The sequence below is a fragment of the Prionailurus bengalensis genome, chromosome E3 (genome assembly GCF_016509475.1).
Source record: "Prionailurus bengalensis isolate Pbe53 chromosome E3, Fcat_Pben_1.1_paternal_pri, whole genome shotgun sequence".
In the NCBI taxonomy this organism is placed as follows: domain Eukaryota; kingdom Metazoa; phylum Chordata; class Mammalia; order Carnivora; family Felidae; genus Prionailurus; species Prionailurus bengalensis.
The window spans coordinates 32,534,891-32,550,513 of NC_057357.1; the positions used below are offsets into that span (position 1 = coordinate 32,534,891).

Sequence of the window (15,623 nt, forward strand, 5' to 3'; positions counted from 1 at the left end):
CCTCCGTTTCTTCACGTGGGTGAAAGCAGTGCTGTGCTGTGGAGGGGCCCTGGCTGGCACCGGCCCCTCACCGCTCACTCCCGGTGCCGGTCTCCACAACACGGAGGCCTGGCCCTTGGCTGGCCGAGAGACAGCCTCTTGAGGGAGTCCCCCAGTAGCTGCTATCCCCAGTTCCACCCACCCTGAGGCCTGTCTTCCCCCTTTTCTGGGAGTATCCTTCCAGCAAGTTCCTTTTCCTAAACTGAAGTCATTGAAACACATGAGTGACCGTGTGCCTGCCAGGCAGGGCTACTACGGGGATGGCTGAGGCTGCAGGCCAGGTGTGGCCCGGCACCGGGCACCCAGCAGGCCACGGTGCAGGGCACGATCCAGCCTTGACCCAGGGAACCCCATGCCTTTGCAGCCCCAGCCTCGTGGGCAGGCTTCCAGGGAACTAAGCCACGCCCTCAGCAGCAGCGTTCACCTTCGACCAGAGATGCTGCAACCCTTGACACAAAGCGGGGGGGGGGGGGTGACCCGTTTATATTCCGGGGTCACTTCGAGTTTTACCTCATGGCCCAGAAGGTCCCGGCTGTTTCTGAGCCAGGTTTAAGCTGGAGAGCCTGCGAACCCATCCCCAGAGCTCACACTGGTGCACGCTGATGTCTTCTGGAACGGGGCCTGTCCCAGGGCTGACTTCAGCAGACTCTGTCCTCGGTGGGGAGCACTTCCTGCTTCCCGTGGCCAGCAGCACGTGCCAGCGGTGATGGAGAGGCTCCCCGAGCTCGTCCTATGAGGTAGGGCCGTAATGGCCCCATTCCACAGATGCAGAACCAGAGGCGTGGAGGGAGAGCCTCCTGCCAACAGCACAGGCCAACCTCATTGGGCCCGGCTGGGCCCGGAGCACCGCCTGAATGCGGCCAGCTCCCTCTCGGGAACCGGGGAATACCTGGCCAGGGTGGGGGCGGGGAGGGGGCCCAGCTGCCACACCCCCACCACGCAGCCGCGACGGGCCAAGGGGGTCAGGCCGCAGAGAACCTTCCCCCTTTGCGGGGTCACGGCCTCGCCACCGCAGCACCACGGAGCAGCCACGTTCTTGGTAACTTTTTCTGTTTTATTGCCAAGTTCAAATTTACCAGGAAGTTCCAGTTTTCATTTCCACCCTCGTGTTGGGAGCCCACAAAGCATGAGTCACGCTGGCGACAGCAGGTTCTTCCCTGGAACGGTCCCTTGGCCCAGAAGCGGGAGGTTTCTCAACCCCTGCTCCGCCTTGGGCCGAGAATTATTTACATATTTTCACCTCAGAGGAACATAAGGAACCCTGATAGTTTATGCCCAATGTCAACATGACTACATTAAATATTTCTTATTTATTGCATCTAGAAAAGATGAGAATCTGTTCACCCCGTGCCTTTATTTCTAACAGTGCGTCGTGAGACTTTAGGGAAATCTAGTGTATGTCTTTAACGAGGGCTGTCCCTTCACTCCCGCCTGGGGGCCTTGCTAATTCAGGTGTTTGGGTGGGGGGCTGCCCTCTGCAGAGAGCGGGGTGGGGTGGGGGGGGGCAGACAGGCCAGAGGGAGGAGAAGGGAGCAAAGGCCTGCAGTGAGGCAGGCCACGTCCCAGCCCCTCATCTGCCCCGCATTCCTGCTGTGGCTTTGGGGCTGGTCCTGGGGAGCCCCTGGCCTCACCCCGTCCGACCCTCAGGGAGAGGTGCCCTGGCTCGCTCGGGCCCTTAAGCTGGAAGGACGTATGCTTCTCTCCACAGCAACTTTCACAGCTGAGGTTTGGGGGTTTAGGCGGCGAGCCCTGCCCCTGGCTTGGCAAACTCACTGGGCCCAATGGACTTGAGGCAGGTGGGCCTGCCTGGCCCCTCTCTCTGTAGGGACACGGAGATTGCAGGCTGGGTGGGCTTGCCGAGGAGTCCAGAAGGTTTGTGGTCCCCACTCCTGCTCTGCCAGGATTCCCCGCTCTGCCTCCCTCTGCCCGACCCTGGGGTCCAAGTGCCCTCTGCCTGGGCTGGCCTGCCTGGGAGCACCCCGCTCTTAGGCTTGCGGGGTGCTCCTGAAGACGCGGCCATGCCCAATGCCGCCACGATGGTCAAGACCCAGCCCTCTGATGGTCCTTCATCAGAGCCAACCTCCTCTGGACCCCAGACCTCCTCGCACAAAGCTGTATGCCGCCCCCTCACCAGCAAGGTGCCTGGGAGCCCCTGCTTAAAGGAAGTCCCCACCCCACACCTACAGGTGTCCCACCGAGGTCGCAGGACCCACACCGCAAGCCCGCCTTTGGGAGAGGCCTGCCCTTGGCAATCGACACGCTTGCTCAGCTGCTGCTGGAGGCTGGGCCGTGTTCCCGTCTCCCGGCCCCGGCAATGCTGCCGCAGGGCCCCCGAGACATGCCGTGCTCCCATCTCTCCTCCAGGGCTCGGTGGCCACAAAGCCACTTGGAGCCATGGGATTTCTGGTGGCAGGCTGGCGGTCCCAGGGCAGGGGGCGGGGGACCTGCATGGGCTTGTTCTTCCCAACAGCCAAACCAGGGAGCCAGCCTGCTCTTACGTCCCAGCAAAAAATCACATAGAACACAGGACTGCTGACAGTCCTTTCTCCTCCCCGACCCCTTCCATCCCTTCTGCCTTTCCTTCCTGGGTGGGTGGGGGGGGGCTCTGCTGATGGGTCATGGCTTGTCCCTCCTCCTGGGGCCCCCAGAATTTCTGTCTGAATGGCCTCCTTTTCCGACCTGGGTCTCTTCCCTGTTGACGCGGGGTGGGCACACCCACCCAGAGGGCTTCTGATGATGGAGAGCCCCGTCCCCACGGGCACCGTGCCCCTCCTCTGCGGGACCACCATGTTTCTTTCAGGAGGAGGAGATCTGGCCTCGGCAGGCCCTTCTACACCAGCAGGATGAGGGAAGCCAGGGAGACCCGCGGTCCTTGAATAGGTAGACTGTGAGGGCTCAGAGCGCCTCCTGAGGCCGCCCGACAACCGGGCCCATGTGTGCTGGGACTCCAGGGGCACAGAGGAGGAGAGTCTGGAGGGTCTCAGCGCTGACTGGAGAGAGGTGAGGGTTGCATGGCTGCACCTGTCCAAGTAGGCGCTTTCTCAGATACGTCGGGGAACCGGCCTGCACGCGTCCAGCTCAAATGGAGAAGCCACTGGGTGGGGGTGGGGGGTGGGGTTCATCTTTAAAAATAAGCTTTTGTTTCTGCAGGGGCAGCCGGGAGGAAGGGCGGTGGACCGGAGTTCCCTGGACAGCTCCTCGAACTGGGGCGCGACCCCGCAGCGGGCGTCTCCCCACACTCCCGCCTGGGCGAACACACATAGTGGGGACATGGGCCACGCACAGGACAGCTTCCGTGGCCTTTCCTTTCCATGCCGGCCACACGGCTGGAGTCTGCACGGTCCCAAGCGGTTCTTTCTAGACAGAGAGAGACGGCAAGATCTGAAGGTGGAGCTGGGCAGCAGCCCTGACTGGTTTCGGTCCGGAGAGACGAAGGATGGGTCCTGAGTGGGGAGCTGGCCGCACCGGCCCCTTTCCCGGGCAGGCGTTTCAGGAAACGCAAGGCCCCGTGGCTACCACGCCTGAGAAACCTCTGGCCCTCTCAGCTCCGTGTGTACCTGAGAATACGTGGGGGTCTCCTTTACCGTTGTTGAAAAAATAATCTAAACTTTCCAGGAAGGTCCTTGAATCATTCCACAGGCTTGCGGAGTTAGCGAGTCATAGAGAAATAAGAAAACGGAGAAAGCCAGACTGAGAACTTTAGAACAAAACGCTGAGAAGTTCAAGGGAAGACGAAAATGAAATCTTAACAGTAACATCACATGTCTAACATGACGCCAAACCTCAGGGTTGAGGATTTTTTTTGTTTTTGGACTTTTTTTTTTTTTTTTTAAATACACGCTTTTTAAATAAATGCTTTTCATCTGCTGCCGAAAGCGGAAATAAATATCCAAAGGAGATGCTTATCCAAGTTTGTTTCTCTACAAATTCCTACCCAAAGTGACCTGGTCCGCTTCTTCTGTGCACACTGGGCATGGTGGCCAAGGAGCTTCCAGACTGGAGCGGCCGGCTGATGACGAGAGGGTGCGGGGGTCCTGCCACCCCAGGGTCACCAGGTTCAGAGACCGGGAGGCCAACCTCCTCCCATCCCCTGGGTTCACTGGGGTGTCTCCACCGGGTCCAGCCTGCTCTCCCAAGAGGCGCAAAGTGAAACAGGAATTCAAAATGAAGCAAAGGAGCACAGGAATGGGTGCAGAGATGGTTCCGGGGCCGCGGGGACCGGGGTGCTCCTGATGTGTCTCTGGGTGAGCACTACTGGGTCCCTACCGGCGGGGCCACACACACACACACACACACACACACACACACACACACGGGGGAGGCCACTAGGCGCCCGCTCAGTGCTCAGCGGGGCCTGCTGGCTCCTCGCCTGGCGTCGCCGTGCCCTCTGCGGGCGTCACAGGTGGCGGGGGGATGCCGGGGAGGGTGCGGAGGCTGTGGGAGTCGACAGGAGGGACGAGGGTCAGCGACTCCACGCTCAGTGTGTCGGCAGTGTCCTCACAGAGCAGGGAGATGGTGGGCTGCCGGGCGGGGATGAGGCTGGGGGACAGGTTGGCTGTCTCCACGTCTGTGCTCCTCGCCAGGCTCTTGCCGGGCCGGGCGTCTGCTTCTGTTTCACTGACGATCACCAGCTGGCTGGGAAGTTTAGGCTGAGGCTGTTCTGTAGTGACGGGGTCATCTGGGCGGGGGCGGGGGAGAGAGAACAGGGGTACTGAGTTCCGAGATACCCTGCTCATGCAGGCACCCTCTGTCCCGTCCTGAACAAAGGCCCGGGGAAAGCCGGGTGGGAGACGGTGGTGTGGGGGGAACGGCTTGTCTCCACTTCCTCCGTCTGGGGACACAGGAGCTGGAAGCTCCAGTCTGACCTAGGCCTGGGGAGAAATCTGTCGGGGCCCAGGGTTCCTCTGACTTGTGAGGTGAGAGAAAAATTAGGGGCTCGTGCAGAATCGACGAGTGGATTATGGAGCCGGGAAACGGCCCAGGCAGGATCTCCGACAGGGAGAGTCTTGGAGCCCCTGCCTGACGATGAATACATGAGATGGGCTTGGATGTGCTTATCACTTCAGGCCATTTCCGGAGCTTACACCTGGTGACGTTTACCCAAGAGGGGACTCGCTGCAGTATTTAAAAAAAAAAAAAAAGGGAATTCTCTAGAACTTTTCAGCTTGCAAAACCAAACCAAAACCTCAGACTGCTCCTTCTCGGAGAGAGCTGAGTTAGCAGTCAGAGAGGGGCTGTTACTGCCCCGGGGGCCACTCCTACCCTAACTGTCTCTATAGGGGTCATGGAGAGAGACCAGGCAGGAGGAGGGCAGGGGAGGCTCCGCCCAGCAGTTATTTTTGGAGTGGCAATTTCTTTGTTTTGGGTGCTTTTCAAAACCATTGATGAGATTACAAACAAACGGTCGCTTTGCTTTCCAATGACGAGTGTGCCTGGACGGAACGGTGGTGGCTGGGGCTGGGCTGGGGGCTCACAGCGGAAAACACCTTCCCGGCTTCCGGGAGTGTCGGCAAGAAAGCTGTGGGCATCTCGCCTGGAAAGCAAACATCGCATTTGTACAGATCTCGGGGTCAACAAGCCATCAGCAGAAGATGCTGATGGCAGGGTGCTGAGCCCTGAGGCCCTCTGGGCCCTGGGAAGGATGCTCGACACAGTTTGTTCAATGGGATTCCAGTTTTTTGGTTTTGTTTTTTTTTTAAGGCGAGCCAAAACAAAACAGAACTGCAAACTGAACATACAGCAAAAGAATGGGAAAACCAAGAGCAAAATAAAACCGAAGGGCTTATAGAATGGGATGCAGGAGAGAAGGAGGCTCCCCATCGTGGAGAGAAAGCACAAGCAACAGACTGCGTGTCCCAAAGAATATGGAGAATTCGTTTCCCCAAGGCTCCTGGGCAAGACAAGCTCTCAAAGATCCCTGTTTATTCCTTCCTAAAGCCTTTTGGTTTTCTTTCCTTTTATTGTTATTATTATTATTATTATTATTATTTTGATTTTTTCTTTTAAGAGAAACAAGGCCCAGAGAAAACCACCGCATAGGGCTTTGGGTCTGTCCTTGCTCTGTGCTGGGTCACAGAGGTGGCTGTGAGCACCAGTGGAAAACGTGATTCAGGGTGCGAGCTGAGCCCAGAAATGCTGAGTCAACACTCCACGCGCATTCTGGTTTCTCCGAATCTCCGTGAATTTGCTCCATTTGGCCAGGACCCTTGTGGCATGGGCCGCCTGCCTGCGAGGCGCAGGCTCCCGGGTGCTGGTCAGAGCCTACGGTTCCCTTCCGGGGGCTCACCTGCTCTGGCAGGCTTCCACCACGCTTCCAGAAGCGAGGAGCAGGACTGCTGACAAGGCAGTCGAGAGAGGACTAATTCTCCAAATGGCACTTTTGTGCCGTCTGGAGACTGAGCTGTGTGGAGTATGTCCTTCACTCTTCTCCCAACTTCTATGTAAGAGTCTGCATTTGCATGTAGATATTCAAAAAAGCTGGCAAATCTCTTTCCCTGATCCCTAGCGGGGTTTTTGGTAATGAGAATAATCAAGGATACGGGAAATTGCCACCAAATGTATTAAAAAACCAACCGACCAACTAACAATACAATAGCACACACACAAAATTGGTTTCTTCAAGAAAAGAACCAACAGTTTTATTAAGAGGGTCGGGTTTTTTTTTCCTTAAAAATAGCCTTTTTCAATTTTTTATGGTAAAAAATAACCTTTCGCCCATCGCCCACAACACTTTTTTTTTTTTTTTAAACTAGGAACTGTTTTCTGAATGTGATCTACAAATACATCCATTCAAGGGGGATGAAAAATGACAACTTTCTCACCAGGGAAAAATTACCCCTCGGGGACCTATTTTCTCGCCCAGTGCTGGGCTGTGAAGGTTACTGCTGAACTCTTGCTTTTGCTGGCCTGCTGGTTTTGAGCTCGAAGGCCACAAGTAGGGGCCTGGCCCTGAAAATGAAAGATTCGGAGAACATTCTGGTTTCCTGGCCAGGAGCCGGGGAGAAGCGTGGAGGCCTGAGCAGAAGTCCTGGACGTCCAGGTTTCCGTGAGAGACGCTAGGCCTCCCACGGCTCTGCCCTTAGCTGACACCAAGGCAGCGGGTCCCCACGTCCCTGGCCAGCACCCTCAGAAGCTGATCCCCGGCTCCGGGGCAGGGGCTCAGCTGGCCCTTGTCAAGTGACAGTTTCCAGGAAATCTTTGGGGTTGTGTGCTCAGGCTGGGAGAGTTGTGGGGGAGGGGGTTGTGCAGCAGAGCATAGCAGGTCGAGGGCAGAGCTCAGAGAAAGCAGCTTTTAAATGCAAAAGAAGGCAAAAGGCCCCTGGCTGGCAAGCACCACAGCCAAGCAGGAGGTGCGTGTGGGAAACCCTGAAAGAAACTTTGGGAAGGTGGGAGAGGGAGCAGCCGTGGACCCCAGGGAGCAAGCAGCATCGGCAGCTACCTGGAGGACTGCGTGTAAGAAGCGGGGACAAGGGAGTCACCACCCATCAGTGCTCACGAAGGAGCTGCTTTGGCCTCTGGCTGAGGCTGGACTGAATCTACTGCTGAGCTTTGAGCAAAGCTGGGGGGGGGGGAAGGGGGGCTGGGGGGGGTCAGGGTTAGGGTTAGGGAGGTAAGAAAGGAAAAGAAAAAAGAAACTAATTGAATTCTTGGTCGCTTTTTGCAAATTCTACTGCTCGACCTTGGTGGCCAAATCCAGGGGGCCCTGTGATGACTGGGCTGGAGAACCCCACCAGCTGGGCGGTCCCAGAGAAGGACGGTGTTTCCAGGCTGCCGGGGCTCTCGAGGGAGGGTCGGAGGGCGGGGGGTTCGGTCCTCAGCGGAGGCGAGGCCGGAAGGAGAAGGGAAGCCGGGGAAATGGCCGCTTGGAGGGGGGCTCACAGCCCTGGTCCCCGGAGGCCCGGCGAGGCCGCGGGCCGCGCAGGCTAACGGGCGAGACCTGCCTGAATTGCCTGCGAGAGCTGCCGTGAGCGCTGCCGTTCGAAGCACTAAACCCAGTGGCCGCCGTGACTGTCGGCCTCCGACAGGCTGAACACTCGCCGGCGTCCTTTCCTGCCACTCCTGACTAGAGGGAAACACAGCGACAGGTCACAGACAGCCTTTAACAACGGGACAGAGAAAGGGCGCACGGAGAGGGGCGCAGAGCAGCGGCGGACGCCAGGCGTGGACGAGCGCGCGAGGGGAGCGTGGCAGGGTCCCAGCGGGTGCCCACGACAGCTGGGGGGGGGGTGCGGTGCCCGAACGGGCGAAGCCCCCAACTCCGCCCCACCAGGACGAGGTGCTGTCGGGATGGCCGGGGACCCGACCGTTTGCCCGCACGTGGGGCTCAGTCGAGGATAAAGACGGTGAAGGTTCAGTCCCGCTGGAAAGGAAAGGCTTGGGGTCATCAGTGACACGGGGCATCGGGGAGGAAACCTCCCGGGACAGAAGAACAGAACTGCCTGTCAGCACCCCATGCGAACCAGCAGTTGGGACGAAAGCCCTGCGTCCCCAGGACAGTGTGAACAAGGGCGTGTGGTTGGGGGACGGGAGCCGAGCCGGCTAATGAAACAAGCAGATTTCTGGGCCCAACTGATGAGGCCAGTGGTCCCTGCCGTCACCACACTAAAGCCAGTGGTGCAGCTCCTCACGCTCTGGGGAAGAGCCCTGGACGGGCGAGGCGCTCCCGGACCCTCCCCAGCCGCGGGGCTCCACTCTCCAGAAGACACACGGCTGGTCTGAACCTTTGGAAACCTGAGACGGAGCCTCAGCAGGAGGGCCCGAGACCAAGGTGCCGAGAGGCTGGGGGCGGGTTGCAATCGGCTGCAACAAAAATGTTAGGAGCATCTCCTCGGGAAGGAAGGAGCCATATCTGTGACTCGCACTTGGGATTAGAGCAGAGCTGAAAATTAATGCCGCTATGTGACTATACCTAATGCCACTGCGCTATGGGCTTAACAACGGTTAACATGGTTAACACTTTCTGGTATGTACATTCACCGCAGTAAGAAGAAACATCGTGGAGAAGATTGGGGAGAAAAGATCACACGCGTGGCTCAGGCGATCTGTCCTTAAAGTCCTGCCTGACTGGTAACCGGGCTTGGTGACACACAGGTCTTGGGCTGTGTGGCCCCCACTGGGCCCAGATGGGACCTGGTGAAGGCCATGTGTTCAGACAGCCCAGGGAGCAGGGGAGGATCAGGAGGCCAGGACCCCGCCCCTGCCAGGTGGTGACAATTGGCCTCCAGGGGCCCACCCCTTCCTTCTTCCTATAAAACCCCAGAGAAAAGTCAAAGTGCGCCATAATTCCAGGGGCCTGGCCGACGGACGACGGAAAGAGCAGGCTGGCCTTTACCCTGACTTCGTTTTGTAAGAGACGGTCTTTCCTCCTCAAAGCCGCTCACCCAGGACGTGTGTGAAACACAACCGAGCTGGCCACAGAGCTCTTGTCGGAGGAGTGTTCTTACCAGAGCCCCACACAGAGCGGAGGTGTGCCAGCGTGTGTGTGAGCGACTGTGCACGGGAGTGAGTGTGCATTCACCTGTGTGTGTGCGTGCGTGCGTGCGAGGGACGGCTGTAACCCGGGAGGTATTTCTGAAGTATTCCTACTCGCCCTTCATCTGGTTCCAAATGGGGTCTATGTCCTCTTTCCTGCTGTGTGTTCTCTGCAATTTCAGCTTCTCGAATGAAGTGTTTAAGAAAAGAACCCCTGCTAATTCCATCCCTGTAATTTTCTCACTGGGGAACAAGCTGAGGCCTATCAAGCCGGCTGCACTGGACGAGCGGGTGATGAGACGCCAGGTTCTGGATGCTTCTGCGGCCCAGGGCACCACCTCTCCTCAGGAAGGCTCAGGGGTCTGCCTGCACGTCAACTCACACATCAGGCGTTAGAACTGGACAATAATTCTCTGGGCACGGCCTTAACAGGGAAAAGACAACGAAAACTAAATACCCTTGCTGCCATTTCCTTCCGGTTGGTTTCTCCAGTTACCAGGAAACACACTTGTGACCTTTCCTTCCACTGGGGGTGTCTCTTGGCCCTGATGAGAGCCCCAGCCCCTTCGAAAGAGCCACTCACAAGCATCCACACTCTATTTCTGGCATGTGAGGGAGACTCAGAAGCACGTGCTCCCAGCACAGAGGGCAAACCAGGGTCCAGGCGGGTCCCTTCTCCCTGTGGCGAGGGGCCCTCGGCCAGCACTGGGCCACAGGCCTCAGCCCTCACGGGCACATGGGCCGTCCCTCAAAAAGAGACTATATCTGGAAAGACAGAATTTATAGTTAGACCCCAGGGAGAGAAGAAAAGCAATCTTCTTGTCTCGTGCCAGATGCTGGGCTTAGCCTGGGTGGGCCTGTGTGAGTCCCAAAGGCCACCTCCTCACAGACCCCGTCCCATGAACCCCTCAGCCTCCGGCTTCCTTTTCCAATGCCCGGTCATCTGACAGAACCTGGCCTCCCCCACACGTCCTACCCTCTATCTCCAGGGCCTGCGCACAGCAGGGACTCCACAAAAGCCTGTCCAGTGAGAAAACATTAATCGGGGGATGGGGTCTCTAGGCCGGCACAGAGAAGTCCCAAGAGAGACTGGGCCTGAGGGCCACTCCTGGGGGCACCCTAGTGAGATCAGCTCTGACATCCACAGAAGCTGAGTCAGTCAGACTGAAGACCCCCTGGGAAGCTGAGAGAATCTGTGTTTGGGACAAACAAGGACCTCTTGCAAACCCAGACAGAAAATTTCAGGTCCCCCGGGCGGGACAGAGGGTGGAGATGGAAAACAACCAGTATCAAGAGGGTTCCATGCCCTCATTTGGGGATGAACCCATGTGGGCTGGCAGAGGAGATGTGGCCATCTGCAGTACATTGCTGATTCGGGGGGGACTGCCAGGCTTCCCCCTGACAGGGGCCACCCAGCCCAGCCTTGCTGACTGCGGCTGCACAGTTACCAGGGTCCTGTGGGCCGTGGCTTTTCCTTTGGGTTCTAGAGCAACCACGCACACTGGAAGGAGACAGGCATGTACTTCACGGGCCGCCCCCAATCGAATCCGAACCCAGGTCTCTGGAGCGCCACACGGAGGCACCGGAGACAGATTCAGGAGCTGCGTGGATATTCTGCTGGGCTCTCTGGGAAGGCGGGACATGGGTTCTGGAGTCGCCCAGGCTGGAGCTCACGTGTGGGATCCTCCACCTGCGGGCTGCACCGTGGTGGCCGAGCTCTGGGATCTTTCTGAGCCCCCGGGGTTTTCAGCTGCACAGTGTGAGGGGCAGGGTGGCAGGTCTCAATGAGGGGGCATCTGTCAAGTGTTTACGAGCACAGTGCTTGGCCCGTGGGGGGTCAGGGGGCTCGCTGGGGAGGTATAGCCACCGGGGCCTATGGGCAGGTCCACACCGTGCACCAAGTACACACCGAAAAGGCCGTGTAGGGAGTTCCCAAGCCACAGCGACTGCTAAGACAGTGGGAAGGTCACCCCTGGCTTTCAGGGACATTCTTGGATCATTCTGGGTTTCAAAACCACAGAGACATGGAAAACTGGGCCTGTCTTGTCCCCTGATGGATGGCGTCTCTCGTATGCTTCCCCAACCGAACACCTGACCGTACGCAGTGTGGCTTCCAGAGCAGAGGCCACTGGAGTTAATTCCGGCTGTGAAGGGCCTAGCAGCTGCACTGGGAACTTCCTGGACTCACAGGCTCTGGAAATACAGGGGGAGGAATGCTTCTGATTCCACACTGTGTCCTCAAAAACCACTTGGAGGACAAGTGGCCCCTTGACTGGGCTGCAGCTGTCGTCTGCTGTCCAGGCCGGGTGGGCTGTCGGGGGAGGCCCTGGCCCATCCTGGTGCCCGGCCAGCCCTCTAGGGACGCTGCCTGGGGCCGACTGTGGCCGGGCCCCGTGGGCGGGGAGTCTGGTGCAGAGGCAGCACAGGGCCGGCCTTTGCCGGTCAGGAGCCCAAACACTGAGGCCCCGCTCCGGGCCGACATCAAACCAGGAAACTGGCCGAAAAGCACCCGTCCCGACCAAACCTGCCTCCCTTCCACCCTCCGCTTCCTGTTCTGCACGGCCTGGTAAGATGCCAGGCAGACACTGGAACCATCTGCGTAGGCCTGCCCTTATGAAGAACACGGAACCCTTATGTGCTGCTCTCTGCCTGGACCCAGGAGGCTGAAGCCCGGCCTGGAAGTCTGTCATGGAGAAACTAACGGACTCCTGGAGCTGGGGCCCTGTGGCGGGGAGGAGCTCGCGGGTTCTGATGCTGTTTCTAGGCATTGAGAGCTGGGTCCTCAGTTAAGAGCGAAGTACAAGACGCCTGACAGGCGGGCCCTTCGTCGGGGGGTGAGTTATTTCAGCATCTGCAGACATATAGGCAGGCTGGGCCGCAGGCTTTTACTGTCAGGCAAGCATAAAAAATGGGGACTCGTGCACTTGCCTCGGCAGGCCTGCGGGGACGCCCCGAACGGGGGCAGACACCCAGGAGAGCCTGACCGTCACGTATCAACTGGAACTGCCTCGCTACCTGACAGCCAGGCTGACAGCCGCTGCGTTTGTCAGATGAGAAGACCTGTCATTGGCACCGTGCAGGGGGTGGTGGGGGTGGGGACGGAGGGGCTGAGGGAGGCCAAGAGAGAAGAAACTCGCATTCTGGGGACCCTGAACCTCCGGGGGAAGGCACAGAGCGGAGCCCCAGGGTGCCACGCTCAGGTGAATGCCTAAACAGAGGCCCGACTTTGATGATTTGGGTCTTTGTCGGTTTCAGTTTTAGACTAAGAAGCACACGGCTCGTTTGTTTAGCTGTTGTCTGTGCTTCCCAAGAATGAAAGCAAGGGATACGTAGCTCTGCCAGGAAGAGACCTCATGTGTGTCTGGATGCACACAACACGGACACGGCAACGTGCACATGCAGGCAGCACGTGGGCGCACACACAAGCACACGAACACACAGCCCTGGTCCCCAGAGCCGGTTCGAGACCGGGCTTTGGAGGGAGGGGAAGGGCCGTTCTGGGCTTCTGGAGAAAGCTCCGTCTGGAGGTCCTGCTACGGGCCTGGGAATGGCAGCCACGCATGCAGCCAAGCTCGGATCAGGCTCAGAAGGAGCTCAGACAAGGCGGCTGCCTCCCTAGAGCTGGGGCAGTGGCGGGGCGGGGCGGGGGGAGGCATGGAGCAGGTGCCGAGTGGAAGGGGGTCTAAGTGAGGTGGCTTGAGGGTGACCCCGCTGCCTGGGCCTCGTGAATGTCAATAGTAGATGGACGTAATGGATGCTCGAGGGAGGAGGGGGGCTGCAGGCAGGACGCTGAGATGCCCTGGGCCACAGGCGCGGAGATCGGGCTGGGTTAACCCTTCGCTGGGGGATGGAGAGGCTGAAGATTCCGGAGAAGAGTGGGCACCGAAGGAGATCTTGGGCTCTGGTGCTGAGGGGACGACATCCAGGGGCCCTTAATTTCCTGGTACCACAGGGGCAGGTGGCTTTTATCAAGCCCCATCCATCCACAACCTAACTAGAGTTTGGTCAGGCGCCCCTGAAACGTGATAGGTGAGGAATGTGGATGGGACCTTGAAGGAACAGCGAAGCACGAGGAGGGTCCCCAAATGAGGGTACAGACCAGAGTCACTGGGGGCTGCCCAAATCAGAGACGCCCGGGGCCCTCCAGACCCACAGAGTTGCGCTGCTGGGGTGGGAAGCCTCACGCACCATCAAGGCCACCACCAGCAACCGCCCCCCCGCCCTCCGTGCCCTGCTCCTCTGGCTGCGTGGTGGGGCGACGATGTTCAGGAAAAAAGCCTGGTGCCCTCCTCCTGGGATCTCACACAGCACGGTGAGGCGCTGGCGTGACCCACTCACACGTCTCACCGCGGACGCCCTGTTCGCGGGGTCTGCCCGTGCTATGTCTGCACCTGTACGAGGTCCAGGAAGGCGAGATGTGCCTCCAGCACATGCTGACGGACTCTCGAGAGGTGGGCCCTGGGCACAGACGACTGGACTGCACCATTTACAGAGGAGACTGGTACGGTATGAAGGCAAGAAAAAATTAGCAGGCACGCAATTCTTCAGCCAGTTGGAAACGATCTCGTTGGGGAGACCCCTCCTCGTGGGGGTGACAACGGGGTGCATTCAGACTCGGCCGCTCGCCATCTGTCCCCTCCAGCTGTGCGGTCAGGCGAGGGGGGTCAGCGGGGGGGGGGGGCCAGCCTGCACAAGGAGTGACTCCTTCCCTGCCGGGAGCTAAACCAGTCGGCCTGTGGGCCACGCCCCATCGGAACGAACCCAGAACCCGGAGCGGCAGTGTCCCCAGACATGGAGGCGAGGAGGAGCTGGGGGTCAGCAGTCTTGACACTGAGGGATCACAGAGTTCCCCGAGGCACCGCCCCTCCCCCACCCCACGTCGCGCGGGCAATACCTGCCGGGCTCTGGATGGCGGAAGGGGTGGACGACAAGCTGGCGCCTCCAGAGTCACAGTGGCTGGTGCTCCCACTGCCGCTGGGGCTCCCGCTGGCAGACGGCGTTGGCGAGGACAGGGACGGCGAGCTGTGCTGATTTATGCACTGGGCCACGGCAAAGCCTGCAAGACAGGCGGGGAGGTGACCAAGCAGGAAGAAACACGCTGGTCTGGCAGGAGGGGCGCCACGCTCCCCAACTGCGTGTGAGACCCCCTGGGGCAAGCCCGCACCTCAAAAGTGGGGCCGGGAGCCTTAAGGCAAAACCAACCCAACCCGGCGCCCTGAAAGTCTGGGTCCGCTCCCCAGAGTGAGCTGACCTCTCTGGTCACACCTGGACACGCTTCAGAGCTGTTTCAAGGAGGAGGGTGCAGCCGGCCGTAGAGCTGAGGGCCTTGAGCCATAAATCTGAGTGCTTGACGCTGGCTCAGCAATGGGCTGGCTGTGCCCTTGAAGGGGACGCGCAGCCCTGGGGCTTCAGAGGCACGGTGGTGAAGTCCACGCAGGGATGTGAGACACCCTCACGGCAAAGTCTTGGGGCCCTTGCGAACGCCCCCGAGTTCTGTCCAAGGCAGGCCACTGGGCGGGAGGGGGAGGAGCCCCCCGGACTCTCCCTGTCCCAGATTTTGCCCCGCTCTGGAGGCTCTGGTGAAAGGCGCCCGTACGCGGGGCTCCACCCCGCCCTTGGAGCGGCTCTGGGTTGAGAGACGGGGACGGCACGTTTGTGAGGCCCGCGAGCGCCACGCTTCGGAGACACTCAGAGCTCTACTCACCACGTGGACGCGGAAGCACACGCGGCCAGCACCACCCCCCGACTCTGGGTTGAAGGTATCACGACCAGGTTCTCGTCACCGCACTGCAGTGGGGGTATAGCGGGGCACGGGGCACGCGGGGAGAGCAGAGTGTTCTTTATGGCGAGAGGAGCCCCTTTTACAGGGATGTGTGCTTTCTGTCTGCAGACCGTGGCTTCTGCCATTTTCACAGCCTGCTTTTCTCAAGGCTCATAGCTTCTGATTTTACTCACTAAACGCACGAAGTTCCTGTGGAACAAAGGCCTTGCTGATGAGCCCAGGGGACTACGTGGACCATGGTGGCTCCTGCTTCAGCCCCCACGAGCTGGGCAGGACCCTGGTCAAGCCGCTTCTGCCCCGTAATTCAGAAGCGGCACCAAATCGGAATGGG

The 15,623-nt window shown here is 59.2% G+C and overlaps 1 protein-coding gene across 8 annotated transcripts in view; it reads right to left on the bottom strand.

Moving 5' to 3' along the window:
* Positions 1-1,072: 1,072 nt before the first annotated feature.
* Positions 1,073-15,623, bottom strand: part of CLEC16A (C-type lectin domain containing 16A) — a 203,420-nt gene continuing 188,869 nt past the window's right edge. For 4 of the 8 annotated variants that reach the window (XM_043560532.1, XM_043560530.1, XM_043560531.1 and 1 more), the window contains 2 exons: positions 14,405-14,566; positions 1,073-4,717 (listed from right to left, as the gene is read on the bottom strand). In XM_043560532.1, coding sequence (XP_043416467.1) covers positions 4,377-4,717; positions 14,405-14,566 — 503 coding nt within the window. In that variant the 3' untranslated portion in view covers positions 1,073-4,376. Of the gene's footprint in view, positions 4,718-7,979; positions 8,102-14,404; positions 14,567-15,623 lie in introns of those variants that run through there. The other 4 variants (XM_043560534.1, XM_043560533.1, XR_006294234.1 and 1 more) reach the window with 3 other exon arrangements.